General features: G+C 55.1%; 1 protein-coding gene across 1 annotated transcript in view; it reads right to left on the bottom strand.

The window, feature by feature from the left end:
* Nucleotides 1–624: 624 nt before the first annotated feature.
* The window catches only part of bwa (alkaline ceramidase), a 64,712-nt gene continuing 38,352 nt past the window's right edge, over nt 625–26,984 (bottom strand). The window contains exon 2 of the mRNA XM_045742137.2: nt 625–2,423. Within this exon, the coding sequence (XP_045598093.2) occupies nt 1,597–2,423 (827 nt within the window). The 3' untranslated portion in view covers nt 625–1,596. The remainder of the gene's footprint in view (nt 2,424–26,984) is intronic.

The raw sequence follows: 26,984 nt of genomic DNA, 5'->3' as shown, positions 1-26,984 counted from the left end.
CTCTTTATTTTCGTCTAATTTCTCCATAAAAAGATACTTTTTCAGATTAAAAAAAAATTCGTGTTGTACATTCAGCACCAACATTATAATGAGTAAATATCATTTATAATGTTGGTGCTGAATGTACAACACGAAAAAAATTTTAATCTGAAAAAGTATCTTTTTATAGAGAAATTAGACGAAAATAGAGCTGGTGACGCCAAATCAAGTCGACGATCCAAGCGTAGGTTAGGTTAGCCTAACATACATATTTATTCATTACTAACGTATTGCCAGGAAGGTTTGTGTAGCTTGTGGTAATTAGACGGACCCCCGTCCACAAGTCATAGCACCTTTTGGGTCTTTGGTAAATGGCACTTAATTATTATTATTGCTGTTAACATCAAGCCCCTGCTGCCAGTCGTGGCCAGTGGCAAATTAACGTGGCAAACTACCACAGTGGCAGTACATCACAAACTACCACAGTGGCAGTACATCACAAACTACCACAGTAGCAGTACATCATGGTGAATCAAACTACAAGTCTTCGAATACTCGGTCACAATGTGGCTGAGGACGAGTCGCTCAACCAACAAATCTTGAAATATAGGAACCGACTTCATAATGGTCCGGGACAGACAGAAACACCATGAAATCCTTTATTTTCAGATTCGTGGGATGGGTGTTTAAGCTCTGAACATTTGACATGTAAATTAACAAAACATTTGGGAGTTTAATTATACTTCACAAGCATTCTAGTTCCTGCGGGAACAGGGTAATTTGGTCCATATTGACACGCATGACACTCAGGGGTTAACTATAGTATTAGACAAGAATTACAGGAAGTTAATTACATCAATACGACAAACAAATTTAACAATTCATAAATACATGCTAAACATTAAATACAAAAATATCTACTTTAGTCACTAGTCTAAAACAGCGTACCAGTGGTCGTATGAATTATCCTTACAATGACCAAGTCTAAATATACATTAAAGGCTGTCACTAAAACAAGGCTAAATTATACATTTTGCTAAATACTCGCTTAATCTCTATATAGTGAATGACTAAGCTTTATATGCTGGTATATAATATACAAAAATTAATAATTCATAACTGATTATGTAGATACTAGTGGAGTGACTGACAAGTTGTATAGCAAAGACTGCAGTACAACATACACAAGTACACCATGTATATGTTCCTGAAGGTTACGTGGAAACAACTGGAATGACTGTTTGCTACAGTGAAAGAAAGAAAGGAAGAAGTATTAACCATATTACAGGATAACAAATCCGGATTAGCTGCATGTTCTGGCTTGACGCCATCCGGACCCACCGACACCCATCACTCATAACTTGTACTCATAACTCCTATAGCACCAGATTCACCGCTCACAAACCCACCTCCGCCTGCAGGCACAATAATGCCCATGTAATTTCTGGACAGAGACTCGGCTGGGAAAGAGGTACTTTACATGGTCCTTGTGACTAGTTTTGAATGCATCTCGGCCGAGTGTGTTTGGTGCATGAAGTGACCAGCGGAGGTGGAAGGAGTCGGAGGTGGTCAGGTCACGTGTGGTACAGGGGCGTCTACTGGCATGTCAGTGACAGGTCAGGGTGTTTTGTCATGCCTCGGTGACTGGCAGTAGACGTAGGGAAGTCCCCAGGTCCGGCGCGGCCAGTAGCGCAGCTCGGGACGGGACTCTGGGACGTCCTGCGTGGCGTGGAAGTAGCAGAAGAGGACCTGCATTGAGTAGGCGGTGATGAAGATGAGGACGTGCCACAGGCCGTGCAGGACTGTCAGGTCCAGCGCCTGCCACATGGCACACATGAAACGGTCACAGATCCAAGATGTGGCGGCCAAGACCAGGGCGGCCAAGGTGACCTTGCCCAGGCGGACCACACTGACCTCTCGCGACACCCTCAGCTCCACTACCAGCATCGCCACCGCTGGCAAACCCACCATGAAGAGTGCATAGGCGTTGACGGCGGGCTGCACGAAGGCCGACGCTGTGATCAGTACAGATATAAGCGCCATAAATGCTGCGTAAAGGTGCTGATTGGAGCGCAGGAACTTGGGGCGGTAGCGGATGGGCGTGAAGAGTGTATAGGAGACCATCAACACCCACAAGATGGAGAGTTCGTCCAGCAGTTGTCCCAGGAGGGAGAGAGTAGCGTGGAAGTAGGCCGAGGACAGGCCTATCACCACGAAGAACACCCACACAACGTGTATACCGCGAGAGACGTGCCGCGCGTAGCTGGCCCAGAGCTTGGTGCAGGCGGCGGGCACCAGCAGGAAGACAACGTTGGTGACCGTGTTGACGAACTCTGCGATGTGCGGCGTCACCGTGTAGTTGCCTTCACACCAGTCCACGGGAGACGTGCCGGGACCCGTCCACCGCAACACCACTCCCTCAGCCGCCGTCATCCTTCCAAAACCTGCAACACAAAATGAGGTCCATAATGTTGTCACCGTGCATGTGCGCGTGTGTGTGCGCGCAGGTGAGTGAGTGAGTGAGTGAGTGAGTGAGTGAGTGAGTGAGTGAGTGAGTGAGTGAGTGAGTGAGTGAGTGAGTGAGTGAGTGAGTGAGTGAGTGAGTGAGTGAGTGAGTGAGTGAGTGAGTGAGTGAGTGAGTGAGTGAGTGAGTGAGTGAGTGAGTGAGTGAGTGAGTGAGTGAGTGAGTGAGTGAGTGAGTGAGTGAGTGAGTGAGTGAGTGAGTGAGTGAGTGAGTGAGTGAGTGAGTGAGTGAGTGAGTGAGTGAGTGAGTGAGTGAGTGAGTGAGTGAGTGAGTGAGTGAGTGAGTGAGTGAGTGAGTGAGTGAGTGAGTGAGTGAGTGAGTGAGTGAGTGAGTGAGTGAGTGAGTGAGTGAGTGAGTGAGTGAGTGAGTGAGTGAGTGAGTGAGTGAGTGAGTGAGTGAGTGAGTGAGTGAGTGAGTGAGTGAGTGAGTGAGTGAGTGTGTGTGTGTGTGTGTCAGCTCCTTCACTTTCTCACCCATCTTAACTTATTTTGTCCAACCACTTGGGCTGGACGGTAGCGCGTCATGCAGGTCGGCGTTCAATCCCCGACCCTCCAAGTGGTTGGGCACTATTCCCCCCCTTCCCTTTCCCATCCCACATCTTTATCCTGACCCCTTCCCAGTGCTATACAGTCGTAATAACTTGGCGCTTTCCCCTGATAGTTTTGTTTTATCGACATTATCTTGCTATAGACAAAACACACGAGACTAGTTATGTTGTGTGGAGGGGTGGCATTATTGGCGAGTGTTGCTCATGTATTAGTTCATCATGACCCCCGGGTACTTGTCTCGTAGTGTCAATAAATCAATAAATCATGGAGACAGGCAGCCAGGTTATACACCGACTGATTCACTACACAGATCACAATAGTGTGGTGTATCAAATGAACAAATACAAACACACAAGTGTGTGTATTGAAGTAAGGGCGAAGAGGCAGACTAGCAGGTTGACAGCGCCCGGATGCACGGGGGGGGGGGGGGGGGGGATGATCGTGGCGAGGGCAGCAACACTCCAGGTTGCAATTCTTTGACCATGTCGTGGCTCAGTTGACTAAGGCGCGTCAGGGATCATCCCGGGACGCAGGTTTGAACCCTCAGCACAGCCCTTGTGGATTGTTTTTGTTATAGATTCAGCTACTCGGAACAAGTTCCAAGTAGCACGGGCTATGGTGAGCCCGTAACTTACCTGGCACAGGAGCGGGGCAAGAAGCACGGGCTATGGTGAGCCCGTAGTGGACGGGAGATGTCTCCTGTCTGGGAGGGGCTTGTGGATTTGTTCAGACTGACTGATACAGAACAAGCCACCACGAGAGGCGGCACGGCCATGAGTAGCCCCTAGTTTATACACAGTACGTGTTAGGCTTATATCGAGGCCTTCAAGGGCCGTGACGCGGGTTCGAACCTGCGTCCGAGACCATCCCAGACGCTGCCTTCTCGGACGTAGGTTCGAACCGTCGTCACGGCCCTTGTGGATTTGTTCCTTTAGCTAAGCCAGTCATGAGTTAGTTCCGTAGTTCACCGCACTCATCACCAGTCATCACACTGTTACCGTGACGCCAAAACGTGCAACTGGTTCACCAGGCCCTGTACCCCGTCCCGCGGTTCACCAGACCCTGTACCCCGTCCCGTGGTTCACCAGGCCCTGTACCCCGTCCCGTGGTTCACCAGGCCCTGTACCCCGTCCCGTGGTTCACCAGACCCTGTACCCCGTCCCGTGGTTCACCAGGCCCTGTACCCCGTCCCGTGGTTCACCAGGCCCTGTACCCCGTCCCGTGGTTCACCAGACCCTGTACCCCGTCCCGTGGTTCACCAGGCCCTGTACCCCGTCCCGTGGTTCACCAGACCCTGTACCCCGTCCCGTGGTTCACCAGACCCTGTACCCCGTCCCGCGGTTCACCAGACCCTGTACCCCGTCCCGCGGTTCACCAGACCCTGTACCCCGTCCCGCGGTTCACCAGACCCTGTACCCCGTCCCGTGGTTCACCAGGCCCTGTACCCCGTCCCGCGGTTCACCAGACCCTGTACCCCGTCCCGTGGTTCACCAGGCCCTGTACCCCGTCCCGTGGTTCACCAGACCCTGTACCCCGTCCCGTGGTTCACCAGACCCTGTACCCCGTCCCGCGGTTCACCAGACCCTGTACCCCGTCCCGCGGTTCACCAGACCCTGTACCCCGTCCCGCGGTTCACCAGACCCTGTACCCCGTCCCGTGGTTCACCAGACGCTGTACCCCGTCCCGCGGTTCACCAGACCCTGTACCCGTCCCGTGGTTCACAAGGTTGTTACAGAGTTTAAGTACTGGATCGCAATTATGTTAAACTTACATTTGGTGCCAGTTAATCAAGTTACATATAATAGTAATTTACTTGTACCCCCTCACCCCCCTAATCCTGCCTTCATATACAAACATTACAATCCTGCGCACTCATGATTACTGCTCCACTGTATGGGTTGTGAGCACCTTGAGGCACCTGTATTAGGGCGCAGAAATAGTCCAAGATAATCTAAACTTTTGCGATGTTATCTTTTATGAACTTCCTTGAACTGAAGACGTGAATTTACTTGGCTCTTACCAAGTGGCTCTCACCAAGTGGCTCTCACCAAGTGGCTCTCACCAAGTGGCTCTCACCAAGTGGCTCTCACCAAGTGGCTCTCACCAAGTGGCTCTCACCAAGTGGCTCTCACCAAGTGGCTCTCACCAAGTGGCTCTCACCAAGTGGCTCTCACCAAGTGGCTCTCACCAAGTGGCTCTCACCAAGCGGCTCTCACCAAGCGGCTCTCACCAAGCGGCTCTCACCAAGCGGCTCTCACCAAGCGGTGTGCCAGTAAGGGCCAGCAAGTCACTTGTCTCATACCGTCCACCGGCTCACACACCAGTGCCCAAACGTTACCGCGGGAAGCAAGTTTACCTGTAGTTGTTGCCAGAGTTCTTACTCAACCCAAGGAGTTCACGAGCTCCGAAGCTCGCGCACAATAACACTCTTAGGTTATGTACGACCTCGTCAATGGTTTAGTAAATACGGCACTGACTAAGCCGCCATGATGATGGACCTCTTGGAACTAGCGAGCCTCGAACCTCGACCCGACACCTGACCTACGAGTCAGGTGTCTGACCAATAAAACACAATAAAACTTCAGGAGACTAATTGGCCAATAAGAACAGTTACTCTATAGATTCACCTTGAGATATTTCTAATCTTCGCTTGAAACAATCGGGGTCAAATGGGGAAAAAGCGAAGACACCATGGAGGGGACATGACCACGACCCACAAGATCCTTGAGAGGTGTGAACACGGTGTGGAGCATCATTATGATACCGTTAGTCTCAGGCAGCGGGTGGCGAGTATCCTAGCAACAGTGTGCAACACACACCAGTATGGTGCACAGTGTTGCTACAGTCTCCACCTACAGTTAGTACACACTTGTATAGTTATGGACCACCATACTGGGTTAGTGTGGGGGGGTGACATTGTTGCTAGTGTGGGGGGTGGCGGCAGTGTTGCTAGCGCACGCCACACATTAAGGATAACACTTTCCAACGCAGAAATGAAGAAAAAGCACGTATTGAGAACTGTAACAGAGCTAACTGCCATTGTTATGGCGTTAAGGTTTCTTGAACGGAACACTAATGGTGCAGTGATTTGCACCGATTCAAAAGCAGCACTGCAAAGCCTAAGTAAAAATCGGGCAGAAAATCTTGCAATAGTCGCTGAAATTGAGAGAGATGTGAGAGTACTTACCAATCAGGGAAGAGTCATCAAGTTTCTGTGGATCCCCTCCCATGTTGGTATATGTGGGAATGACCGAGCAGATGTGCTGGCTGCTGAAGGCGCTGAAGGAGACCATATTGAATACTTCATACCCAAGACTCTTCAACAAATTAGAGGTATTGTCAGGCAACATCACCGTGACAAGGTAACTGAGGAAAGGAGGATAGAAGCACAAACCAGTGAATCTGTACAATGGTACAACATGGTTGCAGCTGGCAATCCCAATCATTATGGACGAAGGAGGAGGAGGACGAGGGAGAGAATCAGTAATAGCGAGAATCCGTCTTGGATACAAATATCCATGGAGATACGGAATGGAAACAACAGTTGATCAGCGAAGTTGTAGAATCTGTGGTGAGAGTGACGGACACCGCCTTGACCACTATCTACGTGAATGTGAACACCTGAGAGACATTAGGAATAACTGTAGAATAATAAACTCCACATTGTTTGAGTTAGGAAAACACTATGTCAAATGTTGATACTGTTCTTAAAAGATTTCCTCATTTTGCACCTGCAAGATAACGTAAGATTTTAAGGGTTGATAGATAATAATCTTCTTGTTTGAGGAGCTGTTCACTTGAGACAGTTAAGCAAGTCCCAGCTGTGTCTGGGTACAAGTGACAGGATGAACAAACCAGCGGGTTTTCTTCCTATTGGGGAGTGTTGTACATGCTGCTATGGCGGTGTGTCCACTCACAGGATGAGTGGCGCTGCCCAATACTGTCAATATGGCGGTGTGTCCACTCACAGGATGAGTGGCGCTGCCCCATACTGTCACTATGGCGGTGTGTCCACTCACAAGATGAGTGGCGCTGCCCAATACTGTCACTATGGCGGTGTGTCCACTCACAGGATGAGTGACGCTGCCCAATACTGTCACTATGGCGGTGTGTCCACTCACAGGATGAGTGGCGCTGCCCAATACTGTCACTATGGCGGTGTGTCCACTCACAGGATGAGTGGCGCTGCCCAATACTGTCACTATGGCGGTGTGTCCACTCACAGGATGAGTGGCGCTGCCCAATACTGTCACTATGGCGGTGTGTCCACTCACAGGATGAGTGGCGCTGCCCAATACTGTCACTATGGCGGTGTGTCCACTCACAGGATGAGTGGCGCTGCCCAATACTGTCACTATTGCGGTGTGTCCACTCACAGGATGAGTGGCGCTGCCCAATACTGTCACTATGGTGGCGTGTCCACTCACAGGATGAGTGGCGCCGCCCAATACTGTCACTATGGCGGCGTGTCCACTCACAGGATGAGTGGCGCCGCCCAATACTGTCACTATGGCGGCGTGTCCACTCACAGGATGAGTGGCGCTGCCCAATACTGTCACTATGACGGCGTGTCCACTCACAGGATGAGTGGCGCTGCCCAATACTGTCACTATGGCGGTGTGTCCACTCACAGGATGAGTGGCGCTGCCCAATACTGTCACTATGGCGGTGTGTCCATTCACAGGATGAGTGGCGCTGCCCAATACTGTCACTATGGCGGTGTGTCCACTCACAGGATGAGTGACGCTGCCCAATACTGTCACTATGGCGGTGTGTCCACTCTCAGGATGAGTGACGCTGCCAATACTGTCACTATGGCGGTGTATCCACTCACAGGACGAGTGACGCTGCCCAATACTGTCACTATGGCGGCGTGTCCACTCACAGGATGAGTGACGCTGCCCAATACTGTCACTATGGCGGTGTGTCCACTCACAGGATGAGTGGCGCTGCCCAATACTGTCACTATGGCGGTGTGTCCACTCACAGGATGAGTGACGCTGCCCAATACTGTCACTATGGCGGTGTGTCCACTCACAGGATGAGTGACGCTGCCCAATACTGTCACTATGGCGGTGTGTCCACTCACAGGATGAGTGACGCTGCCCAATACTGTCACTATGGCGGTGTGTCCACTCACAGGATGAGTGGCGCTGCCCAATACTGTCACTATGGCGGTGTGTCCACTCACAGGATGAGTGGCACTGCCCAATACTGTCACTATGGCGGTGTGTCCACTCACAGGATGAATGGCGCTGCCCAATACTGTCACTATGGCGGTGTGTCCACTCACAGGATGAGTGACGCTGCCCAATAAACTCGCCCCTCGGGGCAAAATTTAAAAAATCCCACTAGGGTGCGTGTATAAGCAGCGGCGGCAGTGTGGGGTAAGTATTACCGTCTGCTGCTTCCTTTATTCTTAAAGAAATTTAAGCCATTCAAGAGGATATAAAACTCCTTCCAGGAAGAGTTAACTAAGCCATTCCCCCCCCCCTCCCCCCCGGAGCACGGCAAGCCAGGGTACCCTCCTGGCCTCGTCACACAAAACTATGTTGGAAAAAGTTGAGCGGTATGCCATGAGACTAGTTCCAGAACGGAGAGGTATGAGCTACGAGGCAAGGCTAATGGAGCCACATCACCCGTCACTGGAAGGCAGAAGGGTTAGGAGAGGCATGATTACCTCGTACAAAATCTTGAGGCGGACATGGCTGGCACACCAACATGGGGACCCAAATAAGTGGCAGAGTCGTCGCCTGGACTATCTTCAATACCTGGGGCCTGATTCACGAAAGCACTTACGCTAACACTTACGAACCTGTACATTTTTCCTCAATCTTTGAGAGCTTTGGTTACATTTATTAAACAGTTTACAAGCATGAAAACTTGCCAATCAACTGTTATTGTTATAAACAGCCTCCTGGTGCTTCGGAGCTCATTAACTGTTTAATAATTGGAAACAAAGCCGCGAAAGATTGAGAAAAGAAGTACAGGTTCGTAAGTGTTTGCGTAAGTGCTTTCGTGAATCTGGCCCCAGGGTAGTGAAGTAATGTTCGGTGTTCCCACTGGTGGCGCTGCCTCCCCCTGCACACTGGGGGGGGGAGGGGGAGTACCTTACATATACCATTAATCTTCTCTTATCCCCCCCCCCCGGCTCCACGATAGCGGTCTGGGGGACAGCGTTGATAATTATGATTAAAGTGTTAGGCTAATATGAAGATTAAGTTGCATAAAAGTTGGCGATGGTACAGGAGGCTGTGAGTGTTGGTGAAAGGCATGCACATTGTGGGAGGGTTCAAAGTTCAAGTATGTTTATTGAGATAGGCAATAAATACATCTCAAAGGGATAGAGTAGCTTAGGCTATTTCTACCCCCCCCCTGGGAGGGTTGAGGAACCCTCCACACGGCGCTGCACCACAACAGTCACCACCCCAGACATCACCACCACAACAGTCACCACCCCAGACATCACCACCACAACAGTCACCACCCCAGACATCACCACCACAACAGTCACCACCCCAGACATCACCACCACAACAGTCACCACCCCAGACATCACCACCACAACAGTCACCACCCCAGACATCACCACCACAACAGTCACCACCCCAGACATCACCACCACAACAGTCACCACCCCAGACATCACCACCACAACAGTCACCACCCCAGACATCACCACCACCTCCAACACTCACCACAAGTAATAGTGAACATCAACACAATGTTCACCACGAGGGACACTCCCAGGCAGTTACAGGTGGAGACTCTGTACCCACATGAGCCACACGGACGTTTGAAGGAACTTTTTCAGTGTCAGAGTAGTTAACAGATGGAATGCATTAGGCAGTGATGTGGTGGAGGCTGACTCCATACACAGTTTACAATGTAGACATGATAGAGCCCAGTAGGCTCAGGAACCTGTACAACAGTTGATTGGTCCCGCCTCAACTGTCAAAGAGCCAAAGCTCAACCCCCCCCCCCGCAAGCACAGCTAGGTGAGTAAACAAGCAAACTTGGGGCCACGATGGAGGCGTGGTGTTGGTACTGTTGAGCCTGTGGGGGTGAGCCTTCGTGGACCAGGTTCGAATCCTCGAGGGGTCAGTTGACAGTTATGCGTCACGTTTGAATCGAGATCTCCCCCCTCCCAGGTCGAACTACTCCACCTTCACTTCTAACACACCACCTACTCCCCGGCCACTGTCCAGGGGTCTGACAGGCGAGTGGATAGCGCTTCGGATTCGTAGTTTTGAGGCTCCAGGTTCGATCCCGGTGAAGGCGTAAACAAATTGGCAGAGTTTCTTTCACCCTTTACTGCTAGAATCCACTCAGTAAAACATCTAAACTATTGGGACCGACTAAAGAGCCTAAAACTGTACTCCCTTGAGCGCAGGCGGGAGAGGTACATAATAATTTACACGTGGAAAATATTAGAGGGGCTGGTCCCAAACCTGCACACAGAAATAACACCACATGAGACCAGAAGGCATGGCAGGATGTGCAGAATACCCCCGTTGAAAAGCGGAGGTGCAACAGGTACTCTGAGAGAGAACTATCAACATCAGAGGTCCGAGACTGTTCAACACGCTTCCACTACACATAAGGGGCATAACTGGCCGACCCCTCACAGTGTTCAAGAGAGAACTGGATAAACACCTCTAAAGGATACCTGATCAACCAGGCTGTGACTCATACGTCAGGCTGCGAGCAGCCGCGTCCAACAGCCTGGTTGATCAGTCCGGCAACCAGGAGGCCTGGTCGACGACCGGGCCGCGGGGACGCTAAGCCCCGAAATCCTCTCAAGATAGCCCCGTGCACCTGTTTACTGCTAGGTGCACAACCATCAACTGAAAAGGTGCCCAATCACTGCTGTCCACGCCGGGAGTTGAACCCGGGGTTCCAGATTATGAGAGGAGAACGAAGCCAACTGTGCTACAAGAGGCACAGTTGAGGCTACAGCATACGGGTGCCAGGGTGCCTGTGTGTCTATACACCTGACGGCCTCTAGTATTATTATTAGTGCTGTTTTAGATTTAGCTACTCAGAACGGTATGACCATGTAGCACGGGCTATGGCGAGCCCCTGAGGGCTGTATGTGTCCTGTGTATTAATACATGTTGAGTCACCTGTCTACTACTGCCCCTGCCCCCCCCCCCTCCTGGAAATTATGGCCTGTGTGTCGGGTTGGGTGCGTGCGTTGGTGCGTGCGTTGGTGCGCGCGTTAGCGTATCATATGTTGGAGCGCGCATGCGTACTCGCCTAGTTGAACTTGCTATGCTGACCTGCCCTCCTAATAAACCGTCGCATTTTGACGTACACTCTCCCTAAGGCTGAAAATGGTCGTACTAGAAAATAGTAGCAGCTGGCGAAATGTACACACTGTCCCGTTTTCTGTTTAGGGTCGTGTGGTAGGTTAGGATAAGGGCACTTTAGTAGGACAGTTTCTTGACGTTGGTGACCTTAGGAGGACGGGCTGGAACACCAGGTGTTAGGCCCGGCTTTTTGACCATCAGTGGTTCAGTGCAGCGCCTCCCAGGTCTCTATAATAATTAGTTTGAGACTTGGGTCCCATAGTCCTGCATATTTGGTCAAGTTGTGTTGGGTAGGGAGTTCCATGCCGGGCCAGCATACTCAAGGGTGAGAAACATTCAGGTAGTTCTTTGTGCAGGGTCTACAAGGCTCTCTGGACGGTGGTCAGGTTGGCCCATCATCATGATAGTCTGTTTACTGTCAACACGAGAGGCAGTAGACATCGTAGACACGCCATCAAATAGTAGACATAGTAGACACGCCATCAAATAGTAGACATAGTAGACACGCCATCAAATAGTAGACATAGTAGACACGCCATCAAATAGTAGACATAGTAGACACGCCATCAAATAGTAGACATAGTAGACACGCCATCAAATAGTAGACATAGTAGACACGCCATCAAAGTATGTTTCACAAGTGGTGAGTTGCCTCCGTGACCCTATACGATATTCACACTTCTAGCGGTAATTCCTATCCTCATAACCTTGCCATTGTCAGGGTTCAAGTCTAGTGGCCATTTCTTGAACCATTTCTGGAGAGCGGTTGATGAGGCAATGTGTCGTAGTGGTGGGTTGACACTGTTCCTCACCGGCTAACACACACTCACCACACACACACAGTGAGAACAATGGCCAGGCCTCACCTGCCTCCAAACATTACCAACACTTGCATGATGATATACAAGGTTATTCAACAAGTGCTACAGAGGTCCCAGAACCACTACCTACTTATAACTAGTTAAACCACCTGTCAACTACACTTCACCACCACATTATTAGTGGAAAATAAAGGTATTATTGGTTTCCTATTTTTGTAAGATATTTGGAAGAGTGAGAAATAGTGTTTTATTTGAAATAAAATCTATACCAAGCAAATATCAGCCGTCAGATGAATTTTGTATTCTTCTATTTTATTAAAGCCCTTCTACGCAGGTGTATACAATCCATGACCCTCACGCGAAAATAAATCATACAAAAATAATACATTTGGCAGACACTTGTATCTCAGCCAGGAGATATTGGAAAGTCCAGCGGTGACGTCACCGTGTGGGCGTGGCCTACCCTCTGACGTCACACATCCATGCCACATCTCGCCATGCGCAGCTTTACAAATATCGCATTCTTAAATGATCGCCATAATTAAACAATCGTTAAGCCAGAGTATGTCAATTTACGAATGGATGTCTATATGACGGAGAATAAACCCATGGTAGAAACAAGCCGGATAAAAGAAAATATAATACCTGGGAGCTGCCATCGCCAGGAGGGAAGAGTTGCCAAGTATGGGTTAAAATTTACGAGCGGGAGTGTAGCCAGTATACCTCAGAGGTCACTGGCAGTTAGAAGGTCACCATGTGTACATTATTCACTCCGCCTTCTATAATGTACCACTTGCTGACACACCCACATGATTAATATCACAAGGTATTATGTGACTGAACACTGTACACAAATCTCTAGTGTACTGTGTATAAGTGGTTAAGGCATGAGGGAGCATGTGTGTACACTCCAGGGACCCTTTGTCCGCCTCAGGTGTGTGTGTGTACTCTCCTAGTTGTGCTGGCGGGGGTTCAGCTCTGGCTTTTGCGGCCCGCCTCTCAACTGTCAATCAACTGTTACTAGCTACTATCTCTTTCCCCCCCCTCCCAGGAACCAGCCCGAAACAGTTTTTTGGGGGTCTCGTAGCCTGGTGGATAGCGCGCAGGACTCTTAATTCTGTGGCGCGGGTTCGATTCCCGCACGAGGCAGAAACAAATGGGCAAAGTTTCTTTCACCCTGAATGCCCCTGTTACCTAGCAGTAAATAGGTACCTGGGAGTTAGTCAGCTGTCACGGGCTGCTTCCTGGGGGTGGAGGCCTGGTCGAGGACCGGGCCGCGGGGACACTAAAAAGCCCCGAAATCATCTCAAGATAACCTCAAGTTGTCTAACTCCGAGGTACCTATTTACTGCTAGATAACAGGGGCATCAGGGTGAAAAAAACTGCCCATCTGTTTCCGCCAAATCCGAATCGGGTCCGAATCCGGACCCCGTGATTACGAGTCCCAAGCGCTGTCCATTCAGCCACGCCCCCCCCCCTGCCCTGTGTGCGTGACAGAAAACATATGTAGTAGATATAATAGATGAAAAAGATGGGTTAGAAAGGCGGGGTCCAAGAGCTAATAGCTCGATTCTGCAGACAAATAGTAGATAGTTGTACTCGCCTAGTTGTGCTTGCGGGGGTTGAGCTCTGGCTCTTTGGTCCCGCCTCTCAACTGTCAATCAACTGGTGTACAGGTTCCTGAGCCTACTGGACTATCATATCTACATTGTAAACTGTATGGAGTCAGCCTCCATCACATCACTGCCTAATGCATTCCACATGTTAACTACTCTGACACTGAAAAAGTTCTTTCTAACGTCCCTGTGGCTCATGTCGATACTCAGTTTCCACCTGTGTTCCCTTGTTCGCGGACCACCAGTGTTAAACAATTTGTCTTTATCTACCCTGTCAATTCCTCTGAAAATTTTGTAGGAAGTGATCCCCCTCTCTCGTGCGTGTGCGTGTCCGCGTGCGTGTACCCACCTAGTTGTGCTTGCTGGGGGGTTGAGCTCTGCAGCCATAACTGCTGTCTAACTTCCAGGTACCTATTTACTGCTAGATAACTGGGGCATCAGAGTGAAAAAAAAACTGCCCATTTTTTCTCGCCGGCGCCGAGAATCGAACCCCGGTCCACACGATTACGTGTCCAGCGTGCTGTCCACTCAACCACCGGCGCCCGTCGTGAGAGTGAGAGTGAACGCCAAGAAGCAGACCACGCCGCAGTTATGGACAGACACACATTTGCTTCACAGTTTGTTCACGCACAAATACTACACACTTTACTGTACTACATATTACTATGTAATACTATACAGTACACATACCCATACTACCCCCCCCCATACTGGAGGGCAGGAAGCTGGTACTGGAGGCCCCCCCCCCATACTGGAGGGCAGGAAGCTGGTACTGGAGGCCCCCCCCCATACTGGAGGGCAGGAAGCTGGTACTGGAGGCCCCCCCCCCATACTGGAGGGCAGGAAGCTGGTACTGGAGGCCCCCCCCCATACTGGAGGGCAGGAAGCTGGTACTGGAGGCCCCCCCATACTGGAGGGCAGGAAGCTGGTACTGGAGGCCCCCCCCCCCATACTGGAGGGCAGGAAGCTGGTACTGGAGCACCCCCCCCCATACTGGAGGGCAGGAAGCTGGTACTGGAGCACCCCCCCCCCCATACTGGAGGGCAGGAAGCTGGTACTGGAGGCCCCCCCATACTGGAGGGCAGGAAGCTGGTACTGGAGGCCCCCCCCCATACTGGAGGGCAGGAAGCTGGTACTGGAGGCCCCCCCCCATACTGGAGGGCAGGAAGCTGGTACTGGAGCACCCCCCCCATACTGGAGGGCAGGAAGCTGGTACTGGAGGCCCCCCCATACTGGAGGGCAAGAAGCTGGTACTGGAGCACCCCCCCCCCATACTGGAGGGCAGGAAGCTGGTACTGGAGGCCCCCCCCCATACTGGAGGGCAGGAAGCTGGTACTGGAGGCCCCCCCCCATACTGGAGGGCAAGAAGCTGGTACTGGAGCACCCCCCCCCCATACTGGAGGGCAAGAAGCTGGTACTGGAGCACCCCCCCCATACTGGAGGGCAGGAAGCCCCCCCCATACTGGAGGGCAGGAAGCTGGTACTGGAGGCCCCCCCCCCATACTGGAGGGCAGGAAGCTGGTACTGGAGGCCCCCCCCCATACTGGAGGGCAAGAAGCTGGTACTGGAGCACCCCCCCCCCCATACTGGAGGGCAAGAAGCTGGTACTGGAGCACCCCCCCCCATACTGGAGGGCAGGAAGCTGGTACTGGAGCACCCCCCCCCCATACTGGAGGGCAGGAAGCTGGTACTGGAGCACCCCCCCCCCATACTGGAGGGCAGGAAGCTGGTACTGGAGCACCCCCCCCCCATACTGGAGGGCAGGAAGCTGGTACTGGAGGCCCCCCCCATACTGGAGGGCAGGAAGCTGGTACTGGAGCACACCCCCCATACTGGAGGGCAGGAAGCTGGTACTGGAGCACCCCCCCCCCATACTGGAGGGCAAGAAGCTGGTACTGGAGGCCCCCCCATACTGGAGGGCAGGAAGCTGGTACTGGAGCACCCCCCCATACTGGAGGGCAGGAAGCTGGTACTGGAGCACCCCCCCCATACTGGAGGGCAGGAAGCTGGTACTGGAGCACCGCCCCCCATACTGGAGGGCAGGAAGCTGGTACTAGAGGGCAGGAAGCTGGTACTGGAGGCCCCCCCCCATACTGGAGGGCAGGAAGCTGGTACTGGAGGCCCCCCCCATACTGGAGGGCAGGAAGCTGGTACTGGAGGCCCCCCCCCCATACTGGAGGGCAGGAAGCTGGTACTGGAGGCCCCCCCATACTGGAGGGCAGGAAGCTGGTACTGGAGGCCCCCCCCATACTGGAGGGCAGGAAGCTGGTACTGGAGCACCCCCCCCCATACTGGAGGGCAGGAAGCTGGTACTGGAGCACCCCCCCCCATACTGGAGGGCAGGAAGCTGGTACTGGAGCACCCCCCCCATACTGGAGGGCAGGAAGCTGGTACTGGAGCACCCCCCATACTGGAGGGCAGGAAGCTGGTACTGGAGGGCAGGAAGCTGGTACTGGAGCACCCCCCCCATACTGGAGGGCAGGAAGCTGGTACTGGAGCACCCCCCCATACTGGAGGGCAGGAAGCTGGTACTGGAGCACCCCCCCCCATACTGGAGGGCAGGAAGCTGGTACTGGAGGCCCCCCCCATACTGGAGGGCAGGAAGCTGGTACTGGAGCACCCCCCCCATACTGGAGGGCAGGAAGCTGGTACTGGAGCCCCCCCCATACTGGAGGGCAGGAAGCTGGTACTGGAGGCCCCCCCCCCATACTGGAGGGCAGGAAGCTGGTACTGGAGGCCCCCCCCCCATACTGGAGGGCAGGAAGCTGGTACTGGAGGCCCCCCCATACTGGAGGGCAGGAAGCTGGTACTGGAGGCCCCCCCCATACTGGAGGGCAGGAAGCTGGTACTGGAGCACCCCCCCCATACTGGAGGGCAGGAAGCTGGTACTGGAGCACCCCTCCCCCATACTGGAGGGCAGGAAGCTGGTACTGGAGCACCCCCCCCCATACTGGAGGGCAGGAAGCTGGTACTGGAGCACCCCCCCCCATACTGGAGGGCAGGAAGCTGGTACTGGAGGCCCCCCCCATACTGGAGGGCAGGAAGCTGGTACTGGAGCCCCCCCATACTGGAGGGCAGGAAGCTGGTACTGGAGCACCCCCCCCATACTGGAGGGCAGGAAGCTGGTACTGGAGGCCCCCCCCCATACTGGAGGGCAGGAAGCTGGTACTGGAGGCCCCCCCCCATACTGGAGGGCAGGAAGCTGGTACTGGAGCACCCCCCCATACTGGAGGGCAGGAAGCTGGTACTGGAGCACCACCCCCCCATACTGGAGGGCAGGAAGCTGGTACTGGAGGCCCCCCCATACTGGAGGGCAGGAAGCTGGTACTGGAGGCCCCCCCCCCATACTGGAGGGCAGGAAGCTGGTACTGGAGGCCCCCCCATACTGGAGGGCAGGAAGCTGGTACTGGAGGCCCCCCCCCATACTGGAGGGCAGGAAGCTGGTACTGGAGGCCCCCCCATACTGGAGGGCAGGAAGCTGGTACTGGAGGCCCCCCCATACTGGAGGGCAGGAATCTGGTACTGGAGGCCCCCCCATACTGGAGGGCAGGAATCTGGTACTGGAGCACCCCCCCCCATACTGGAGGGCAGGAAGCTGGTACTGGAGCACCCCCCCCATACTGGAGGGCAGGAAGCTGGTACTGGAGCACCCCCCCATACTGGAGGGCAGGAAGCTGGTACTGGAGCACCCCCCCCCCATACTGGAGGGCAGGAAGCTGGTACTGGAGGCCCCCCCATACTGGAGGGCAGGAAGCTGGTACTGGAGCACCCCCCCCATACTGGAGGGCAGGAAGCTGGTACTGGAGCACCCCCCCCCATACTGGAGGGCAGGAAGCTGGTACTGGAGCACCCCCCCATACTGGAGGGCAGGAAGCTGGTACTGGAGGCCCCCCCCATACTAGAGGGCAGGAAGCTGGTACTGGAGCACCCCCCCATACTGGAGGGCAGGAAGCTGGTACTGGAGCACCCCCCCCCATACTGGAGGGCAGGAAGCTGGTACTGGAGCACCCCCCCATACTGGAGGGCAGGAAGCTGGTACTGGAGGCCCCCCCCATACTAGAGGGCAGGAAGCTGGTACTGGAGCACCCCCCCATACTGGAGGGCAGGAAGCTGGTACTGGAGCACCCCCCCCCCATACTGGAGGGCAGGAAGCTGGTACTGTAGCACCCCCCCCCATACTGGAGGGCAGGAAGCTGGTACTGGAGGCCCCCCCCCATACTGGAGGGCAGGAAGCTGGTACTGGAGCACCCCCCCATACTGGAGGGCAGGAAGCTGGTACTGGAGCACCCCCCCATACTGGAGGGCAGGAAGCTGGTACTGGAGCACCCCCCCATACTGGAGGGCAGGAAGCTGGTACTGGAGCACCCCCCCCATACTGGAGGGCAGGAAGCTGGTACTGGAGGCCCCCCCCCCCATACTAGAGGGCAGGAAGCTGGTACTGGAGCACCCCCCCATACTGGAGGGCAGGAAGCTGGTACTGGAGCACCCCCCCATACTGGAGGGCAGGAAGCTGGTACTGGAGCACCCCCCCCATACTGGAGGGCAGGAAGCTGGTACTGGAGGCCCCCCCATACTGGAGGGCAGGAAGCTGGTACTGGAGCACCCCCCCATACTGGAGGGCAGGAAGCTGGTACTGGAGCACCCCCCCATACTGGAGGGCAGGAAGCTGGTACTGGAGCACCCCCCCCCATACTGGAGGGCAGGAAGCTGGTACTGTAGCACCCCCCCCCCATACTGGAGGGCAGGAAGCTGGTACTGGAGGCCCCCCCCATACTGGAGGGCAGGAAGCTGGTACTGGAGCACCCCCCCATACTGGAGGGCAGGAAGCTGGTACTGGAGCACCCCCCCCCCATACTGGAGGGCAGGAAGCTGGTACTGGAGCACCCCCCCCCCCATACTGGAGGGCAGGAAGCTGGTACTGGAGCACCCCCCCATACTGGAGGGCAGGAAGCTGGTACTGGAGCACCCCCCCCATACTGGAGGGCAGGAAGCTGGTACTGGAGCACCCCCCCCCATACTGGAGGGCAGGAAGCTGGTACTGGAGCACCCCCCCCCCCATACTGGAGGGCAGGAAGCTGGTACTGGAGGCCCCCCCCCCTATACTGGAGGGCAGGAAGCTGGTACTGGAGCACCCCCCCCCCATACTGGAGGGCAGGAAGCTGGTACTGGAGGCCCCCCCCCATACTGGAGGGCAGGAAGCTGGTACTGGAGGCCCCCCCATACTGGAGGGCAGGAAGCTGGTACTGGAGGCCCCCCCCATACTGGAGGGCAGGAAGCTGGTACTGGAGGCCCCCCCATACTGGAGGGCAGGAAGCTGGTACTGGAGGCTCCCCCCCCCCCCGCCTCTGGTGCTACAAGCTGACAATGACAATTTATCATAATATTTAATGCTACAACTTTCAGGTCTTTGTGAATTTGTTAGGTCGGTGAGATCTTCATTAGATGTTTAAGTATTCTCTTTGTCACTGCTAATGAAACACCCATATCAATTTCTACCACTGGTTTTCTGCAGGCTGACTTAGCAAGCATATCAACAGTGTCATGCCTTGAGATGCCAACATGTGATGGTATCCACAGGAATTTAATTTCAAATCTGTTTTCTTTAGCAGCTAAAACATTCATTCGAATATCACTGACTATTTTCTGGGTGTCACTACTATGTGCGTTCAGTGCCAGGAGTGCACTCTGCGAGTCACAGTATACAAGTCCACTGCCTTTGTCTTAAAAATTTAGTGGCAAGGTATATGCCTGCAAGTTGGGTTTGAGTTGTACTTGCCCAGTCATTGACGCGCTTCATTGCTCTATGTACCAGAGAAGATTTAGATATATTACATGCACATCCGCCGTGTTAATGTTTTACATTACCATGTATGGGTTCCAGGCTGGAGCTGCATACTCCGACTGGTGTCTGACGTACGTCGTGTACATTAAATGAACAAATCCACAAGGGCCGTAACAAGGATTCTAACCAGCGTCCGAGAGCATCCCAGACGCTGCTATAATGGACTGAGCTACGACATGGTCAAAAGGAGTTTAAACCGAAGTTCTACTGAACTTACTGGATCCTGCAGCCTCTCCGAAGCACACACCAGGGTTTTACACAACCCCCCCCCCCTGCACTCTAGCTATGTCAATAGGCCGTTCTTCCTCTTCGCCCTTACATCATCACACACAACTCAATTTCAACTCCTTTTGACCCTGTCGTAGCTCAGTCGATTAAGGCAGCGTCTGGGATGGTCTCTGACGCAGATTCGAACCCTCGTCACAGCCCTTGTGGATTTGTTCATTTGATGCATCACGCTATTGTGATTTGTGTGTCGTGTACATTACCTTAGCGTTACCTTGCGTTGATTCCTGGGGTCAAGGTCCCAGCGGCCCGGTCCTCAACCAGGCCTCCCGGTTATAGACCTGGTCAACCACACTGTTGGAGGCGGCTGGTCGCAGTCTGCCGTGTGAATCAGCCAGGTTGATCAGGTATCCTGTGGAGGGGTTTATCCAGCTGAGATACTCTCAAGAATTTGATAATTTAACTGAAATGACCATCTCACTCTTGTATTGACGCGCACCAGACCCCCACCCCCCACAAGGAGTGGAGGAAGGCCCCCCCCCCCCCCAGCACCATACGGGGGGTGGCAGCGGCCCCCCCCACACACAAGGAGTGGAGGAAGGCCCCCCCCCCAGCACCATACGGGGGGTGGCAGCGGCCCCCCCCCCACACAAGGAGTGGAGGAAGGCCCCCCCAGCACCATACTGGGGGTGGCAGCGGCCCTCCCCCACACCCCACACAAGGAGTGGAGGAAGGCCCCCCCCCAGCACCATACAGGGGGTGGCAGCGGCCCCACCCCCCACAAGGAGTGGAGGAAGGCCCCCCCCCCAGCACCATACGGGGGGTGGCAGCGGCCCCCCCCCCACACAAGGAGTGGAGGAAGGCCCCCCCCAGCACCATACTGGGGGTGGCAGCGGGCCCCCCCCCACACAAGGAGTGGAGGAAGGCCCCCCCAGCACCATACTGGGGGTGGCAGCGGCCCCCCCCCACACCCCACACAAGGAGTGGAGGAAGGCCCCCCAGCACCATACTGGGGGTGGCAGCGGCCCCCCACACAAGGAGTGGAGGAAGGCCCCCCCAGCACCATACAGGGGGTGGCAGCGGCCCCCCCACACAAGGAGTGGAGGAAGACCCCCCCCCCCACCATACAGGGGGTGGCAACGGGGGGCCCCCCCCCCACAAGGAGTGGAGGAAGGCCCCCCCAGCACCATACTGGGGGTGGCAGCGGGCCCCCCCCCACACAAGGAGTGGAGGAAGGCCCCCCCAGCATCATACTGGGGGTGGCAGCGGCCCCCCCCACACCCCACACAAGGAGTGGAGGAAGGCCCCCCAGCACCATACTGGGGGTGGCAGCGGCCCCCCACACAAAGAGTGAAGGAAGGCCCCCCCCCAGCACCATACAGGGGGTGGCAGCGGGACCCCCCCCCCCACACAAGGAGTGGAGGAAGGCCCCCCCAGCACCATACAAGGGGGTGGCAGCGGGGCCCCCCCACACAAGGAGTGGAGGAAGGCCCCCCCCCCCCAGCACCATACTGGGGGTGGCAGCGGCCCCCCACACAAGGAGTGGAGGAAGGCCCCCCCAGCACCATACAAGGGGGTGGCAGCGGGGCCCCCCCACACAAGGAGTGGAGGAAGGCCCCCCCCCAGCACCATACTGGGGGTGGCAGCGGCCCCCCACACAAGGAGTGGAGGAAGGCCTCCCCAGCACCATACAGGGGGTGGCAGCGGCCCCCCCCACACAAGGAGTGGAGGAAGACCCCCCCCCCACCATACAGGGGGTGGCAGCGGGACCCCCCACACAAGGAGTGGAGGAAGACCCCCCCCCACCATACAGGGGGTGGCAGCGGGACCCCCCCACACAAGGAGTGGAGGAAGGCCCCCCCCAGCACCATACAGGGGGTGGCAGCGGGACCCCCCCACACAAGGAGTGGAGGAAGGCCCCCCCCCAGCACCATACAGGGGGTGGCAGCGGGACCCCCCCACAGGAGTGGAGGAAGGCCCCCCCCCCCAGCACCATACAGGGGGTGGCAGCGGGGCCCCCCCACACACAAGGAGTGGAGGAAGGCCCCCCCAGCACCATACTGGGGGTGGCAGCGGGGCCCCCCCCCCACACAGGGAGTGGAGGAAGGCCCCCCCAGCACCATACAGGGGGTGGCAGCGGGGCCCCCCCCCCACACAAGGAGTGGAGGAAGGCCCCCCCAGCACCATACTGGGGGTGGCAGCGGGGCCCCCCCCCCACACAAGGAGTGGAGGAAGGCCCCCCCCAGCACCATACTGGGGGTGGCAGCGGGGGCCCCCCCCACACAAGAAGTGGAGGAAGGCCCCCCCACACAAGGAGTGGAGAAAGGCCCCCCAGCACCATACTGGGGGTGGCAGCGGCCCCCCCCCACACAAGGAGTGGAGGAAGGCCCCCCCAGCACCATACAGGGGGTTGCAGCGGCTCCCCCCCACACAAGGAGTGGAGGAAGGCCCCCCCCCCAGCACCATACTGGGGGTGGCAGCGGCCTCCCCCCCACACAAGGAGTGGAGGAAGGCCCCCCCCCCCAGCACCATACAGGGGGTGGCAGCGGGCCCCCCACACACAAGGAGTGGAGGAAGGCCCCCCCCCCAGCATCATACAGGGGGTGGCAGCGGGGCCCCCCCCACACAAGGAGTGGAGGAAGGCCCCCCCCAGCACCATACAGGGGGTGGCAACGGGGGCCCCCCCACACAAGGAGTGGAGGAAGGCCCCCCCCAGCACCATACAGGGGGTGGCAGCGGGCCCCCCCCCCACACAAGGAGTGGAGGAAGGCCCCCCCAGCACCATACGGGGGGTGGCAGCGGGGCCCCCCACACAAGGAGTGGAGGAAGGCCCCCCCAGCACCATACAGGGCGTGGCAGCGGCCCCCCCCCCCACACAAGGAGTGGTGGAAGGCCCCCCCCCAGCACCATACTGGGGGTGGCAGCGGCCCCCCCCCCCACACAAGGAGTGGAGGAAGGCCCCCCCCAGCACCATACTGGGGGTGGCAGCGGGCCCCCCCCCCCCCACACAAGGAGTGGAGGAAGGCCCCCCCAGCACCATACTGGGGGTGGCAGCGGGCCCCCCCCACACAAGGAGAGGAGGAAGGCCCCCCCCAGCACCATACTGGGGGTGGCAGCGGCCCCCCCCCCCCACACAAGGAGTAGATAAAGGCCCCCCCCAGTGTAACACCACCAATTGTACCACTACTATAATGCACCACTATAATGGAACACCACTATAAAGGAACACTAAACTAATAATGTAAACACTACTTATCCTGAGTAACACTTCCCCATTGGTTGCACTTGGTAACACTTATGAAACACGGTAATGTGAGCTGACATATGATGGTTACACCGGAACTACAAAGTACACTGCCAACAAGGAGATGCTAACACAGGATGAAATACGCTGCCACCATCTTCCTTTGACCATTGAGACTATATCAAGCAACGAGGCAAGAAACATTGCTTGACTTGGAGAGTACTTTCTATGACTGTCATTAATTATAGAAACGGTTGTCAGCCACTATATCCAAAAGGCTAAGAGGATTCAACAATTGACACAGACGGGAAATTTAACATGAGTATTGAGACCAAAATTATGTCAATCACCACTTATAAATCCTACTCTAACACTGGCAAAAAGTTAAGAAATTTGGACATGGAACAAAACCTCAGATCACACACAGTACCTTAAGACCTCTGTCTCTCCCTGGCTGAGATGTTCTTCACAGCCCTCTCTGGACCCCGGTGTCCGGCACTCTGTCCTTACTAAGTCCCTACAGGACCTCTATATACAACCCCCACAGGGGGGAGGGGGGAGATCTGCTGTTGCTACCTACACCAAGAATGTAAGAGATCGGCCACACATGAACAAACACTCAAGAAATATTTCAATAAGCTTGTTTGACATTTACCATACACTCTTCAAGAGAGGAGTTATTAATTACGTGTGTGACTGACCTCTGACCTGGCCAAAAGGGGGAGATCCAAGGATGTTTACACATAAGAATCTGGAGTCTAATGCCCTTGCATGAAATATTACATCCTTGAAACTATGCTGACTAAGACTAACCCAGGAATTTTTTTAATCAACATACAAGATAATCCGGAGGTCATCTGGGCTGACCTCTTGGAGAAGGCTTCCCTGGGTGTGAACTCTAAGGGGGGGGGGGTCCTGGGTGTTACACCAGCACCATACAGGGGGTGGCAGCGGGGCCCCCCCACACAAGGAGTGGAGGAAGGCCCCCCCAGCACCATACAGGGGGTGGCAGCGGGGCCAATCACACAAGGAGTGGAGAAAGGCCCCCCCAGCACCATACAGGGGGTGGCAGCGGGGCCCCCCACACAAGGAGTGGAGGAAGGCCCCCCCAGCACCATACAGGGGGTGGCAGCGGGGCCCCCCACACAAGGAGTGGAGGAAGGCCCCCCCCAGCACCATACAGGGGGTGGCAGCGGGGCCCCCCACACAAGGAGTGGAGGAAGGCCCCCCCCAGCACCATACAGGGGGTGGCAGCGGGGCCCCCCACACAAGGAGTGGAGGAAGGCCCCCCCAGCACCATACAGGGGGTGGCAGCGGGGCCCCCCACACAAGGAGTGGAGGAAGGCCCCCCCAGCACCATACAGGGGGTGGCAGCGGGGCCCCCCCACACAAGGAGTGGAGGAAGACCCCCCAGCACCATACTGGGGGTGGCAGAGGGCCCCCCCCACACAAGGAGTGGAGGAAGGCCCCCCCCAGCACCATACAGGAGGTGGCAGCGGGGCCCCCCCACACAAGGAGTGGAGGAAGACCCCCCCCCCAGCACCATACTGGGGGTGGCAGAGGGGCCCCCCCACACAAGGAGTGGAGGAAGGCCCCCCCCCCAGCACCATACAGGGGGTGGCAGCGGGGCCCCCCCACACAAGGAGTGGAGGAAGACCCCCCCCCCCCAGCACCATACTGGGGGTGGCAGCGGCCCCCCCCCCCACACAAGGAGTGGAGGAAGGCCCCCTCCCCAGCACCATACAGGGGGTGGCAGCGGGGCCCCCCCACACAAGGAGTGGAGGAAGACCCCCCCAGCACCATACTGGGGGTGGCAGCGGCCCCCCCCCCCACACAAGGAGTGGAGGAAGGCCCCCTCCCCAGCACCATACAGGGGGTGGCAGCGGGGCCCCCCCACACAAGGAGTGGAGGAAGGCCCCCCCAGCACCATACGGGGGGGGGGGGTGGCAGCGGCCCCCCCCCCACCACACAAGGAGTGGAGGAAGGCCGCCCCCCCAGCACCATAGGGGGGTGTGGCAGCGGCCCCCCAGCACCATACTGGGGGTGGCAGCGGGGCCGGCCGCCCCCACACACACACAAGGAATTACTGGGTGTGGCAAGAGGACGGGCTCCTTAACAATGGAATGCAATTACATAGTTATAGGTAGTTAAGGTGTGATGATTTTAGAGTGGTCTCGCGTGCTCACATGGCTAGGCTTATATGGGCGCGTCCGGACCCCTCTACTCTCCTGGGTGTGCTGGCGGGGGTTGAGCTCTGGCTCTTTGGTCCCGCCTCTCAACCGTCAATCATCTGGTGTACAGATTCCTGAGCCTATTGGACTATCATATCTACATTTGAAACTGTGTATGAAGTCAGCTTCCACCACATCACTGCCTAATGCATTCCATTTGTCAACCACTCTGACACTACAAAAAAAGTTTTCTAATATCTCAGTGGCTCATTTGGGCACTCAGTTTCCACCTGTGTCCCCTTGTGTTAAATAGCCTGTCCTTATCTACCCTATCAATTCCTTTGAGAATCTTGTATGTGGTGATAATGTCCTCCCCTAACTTTTGTCTTCCAGAGACGTGACGTTGAACTCCCGTAGTCTCTCCTCATAACTTATACCTCTCAGCTCGGATACTAGTCTGGTGGCACACCTTTGAACCTTCTCCAGTTTAGTCTTATCCTTGACTAGATATGGACTATGCTGGAGCTGCATATTCCAGGATTGGCCTGACATATGTGGTATACAATGTTCTGAATGATTCCTTACACAAGTTTCTGAATGCCGTTCTTATGTTAACCAGCCTGGCATATGCCGCTGATGTTATCCTCTTGATATGGGTTGCAGGGGACAGGTCTAGCGTGATAACCTCCAAGTCTATCTCTAAGAATTTCATCTCCCAAATGATATATTGTATCTGGCCTCCTGCGCCCTACGCCTATCTTCATTACATTACATTTGCTTGGGTTAAACTCTTAACAACCATTTGTTCGACGATTCCTGCAGCTTGTCCAGGTCTTCTTGAAGCCTCAAGATGTCCTCCTCTGTCTTAATCCTTCTCATAATTTTGGCGTCGTCAGCAAACATTGAGAGGAATGAGTCTATACCCTCTGGGAGATCATTTACGTATATCAGAAACAGGATAGGTCCAAGTACAGAGCCCTGTGGGACTCCACTGGTGACTTCCCGCCATTCTGAGGTCTCACCCCTCACTATAACTCTCTGCTTCCTATTGTTTAGGTACTCCCTTATCCACTGGGGAGCCCTACCAGTTACTCATGCCTGTTTCTCTAGCTTATGCATCAACCTTTTATGGGGTACTGTGTCAAAGGCTTTCCGACAGTCCAAAAAAATGCAGTCCGCCCACCCTTCTCGTTTAATCTTTGTCACCTGATCGTAGAATTCTATCAATCCTGTAAGGCAAGATTTACCCTCCCTGAACCCATGTTGATGGGTTGTCACAAGTCTCTTCTCTCCAGATGTGTTACTAGGTTTTTTCTCACAATCTTCTCCATCACCTTGCATGGTATACAAGTTAAGGACACTGGCCTGTAGTTCAGTGCCTCTTGTCTGTCACCCTTTTTGTATATTGGTACTACATTAGCAGTCTTCCATATTTCTGGTAGGTCCCCCGTTTCCAGTGACCTACTATACACTATGGAGAGTGGTAGGCAAAGTGCTCCTGCACTCTTTCAATACCCATGGCGAGATTCCATCCGGCCCAACAGCTTTTCTCACATCCAGCTCCAATAGGTGCTTCTTGACCTCATCTCTTGTAATTTCGAACCTATCCAAGGTCACCTGGTTTGCTGCCACCTCTTCTAGCGCCGCGACATCTCCCTGTTCTATTGTAAAGACCTCCTGGAACCTTTTGTTGAGTTCTTCA

Source organism: Procambarus clarkii, chromosome 40, assembly GCF_040958095.1.
Source record: "Procambarus clarkii isolate CNS0578487 chromosome 40, FALCON_Pclarkii_2.0, whole genome shotgun sequence".
Taxonomy (NCBI): Eukaryota; Metazoa; Arthropoda; class Malacostraca; order Decapoda; family Cambaridae; genus Procambarus; species Procambarus clarkii.
Note: the sequence above shows the minus strand (reverse complement) of the source record. Positions and strands in the feature narration are given on the sequence as shown.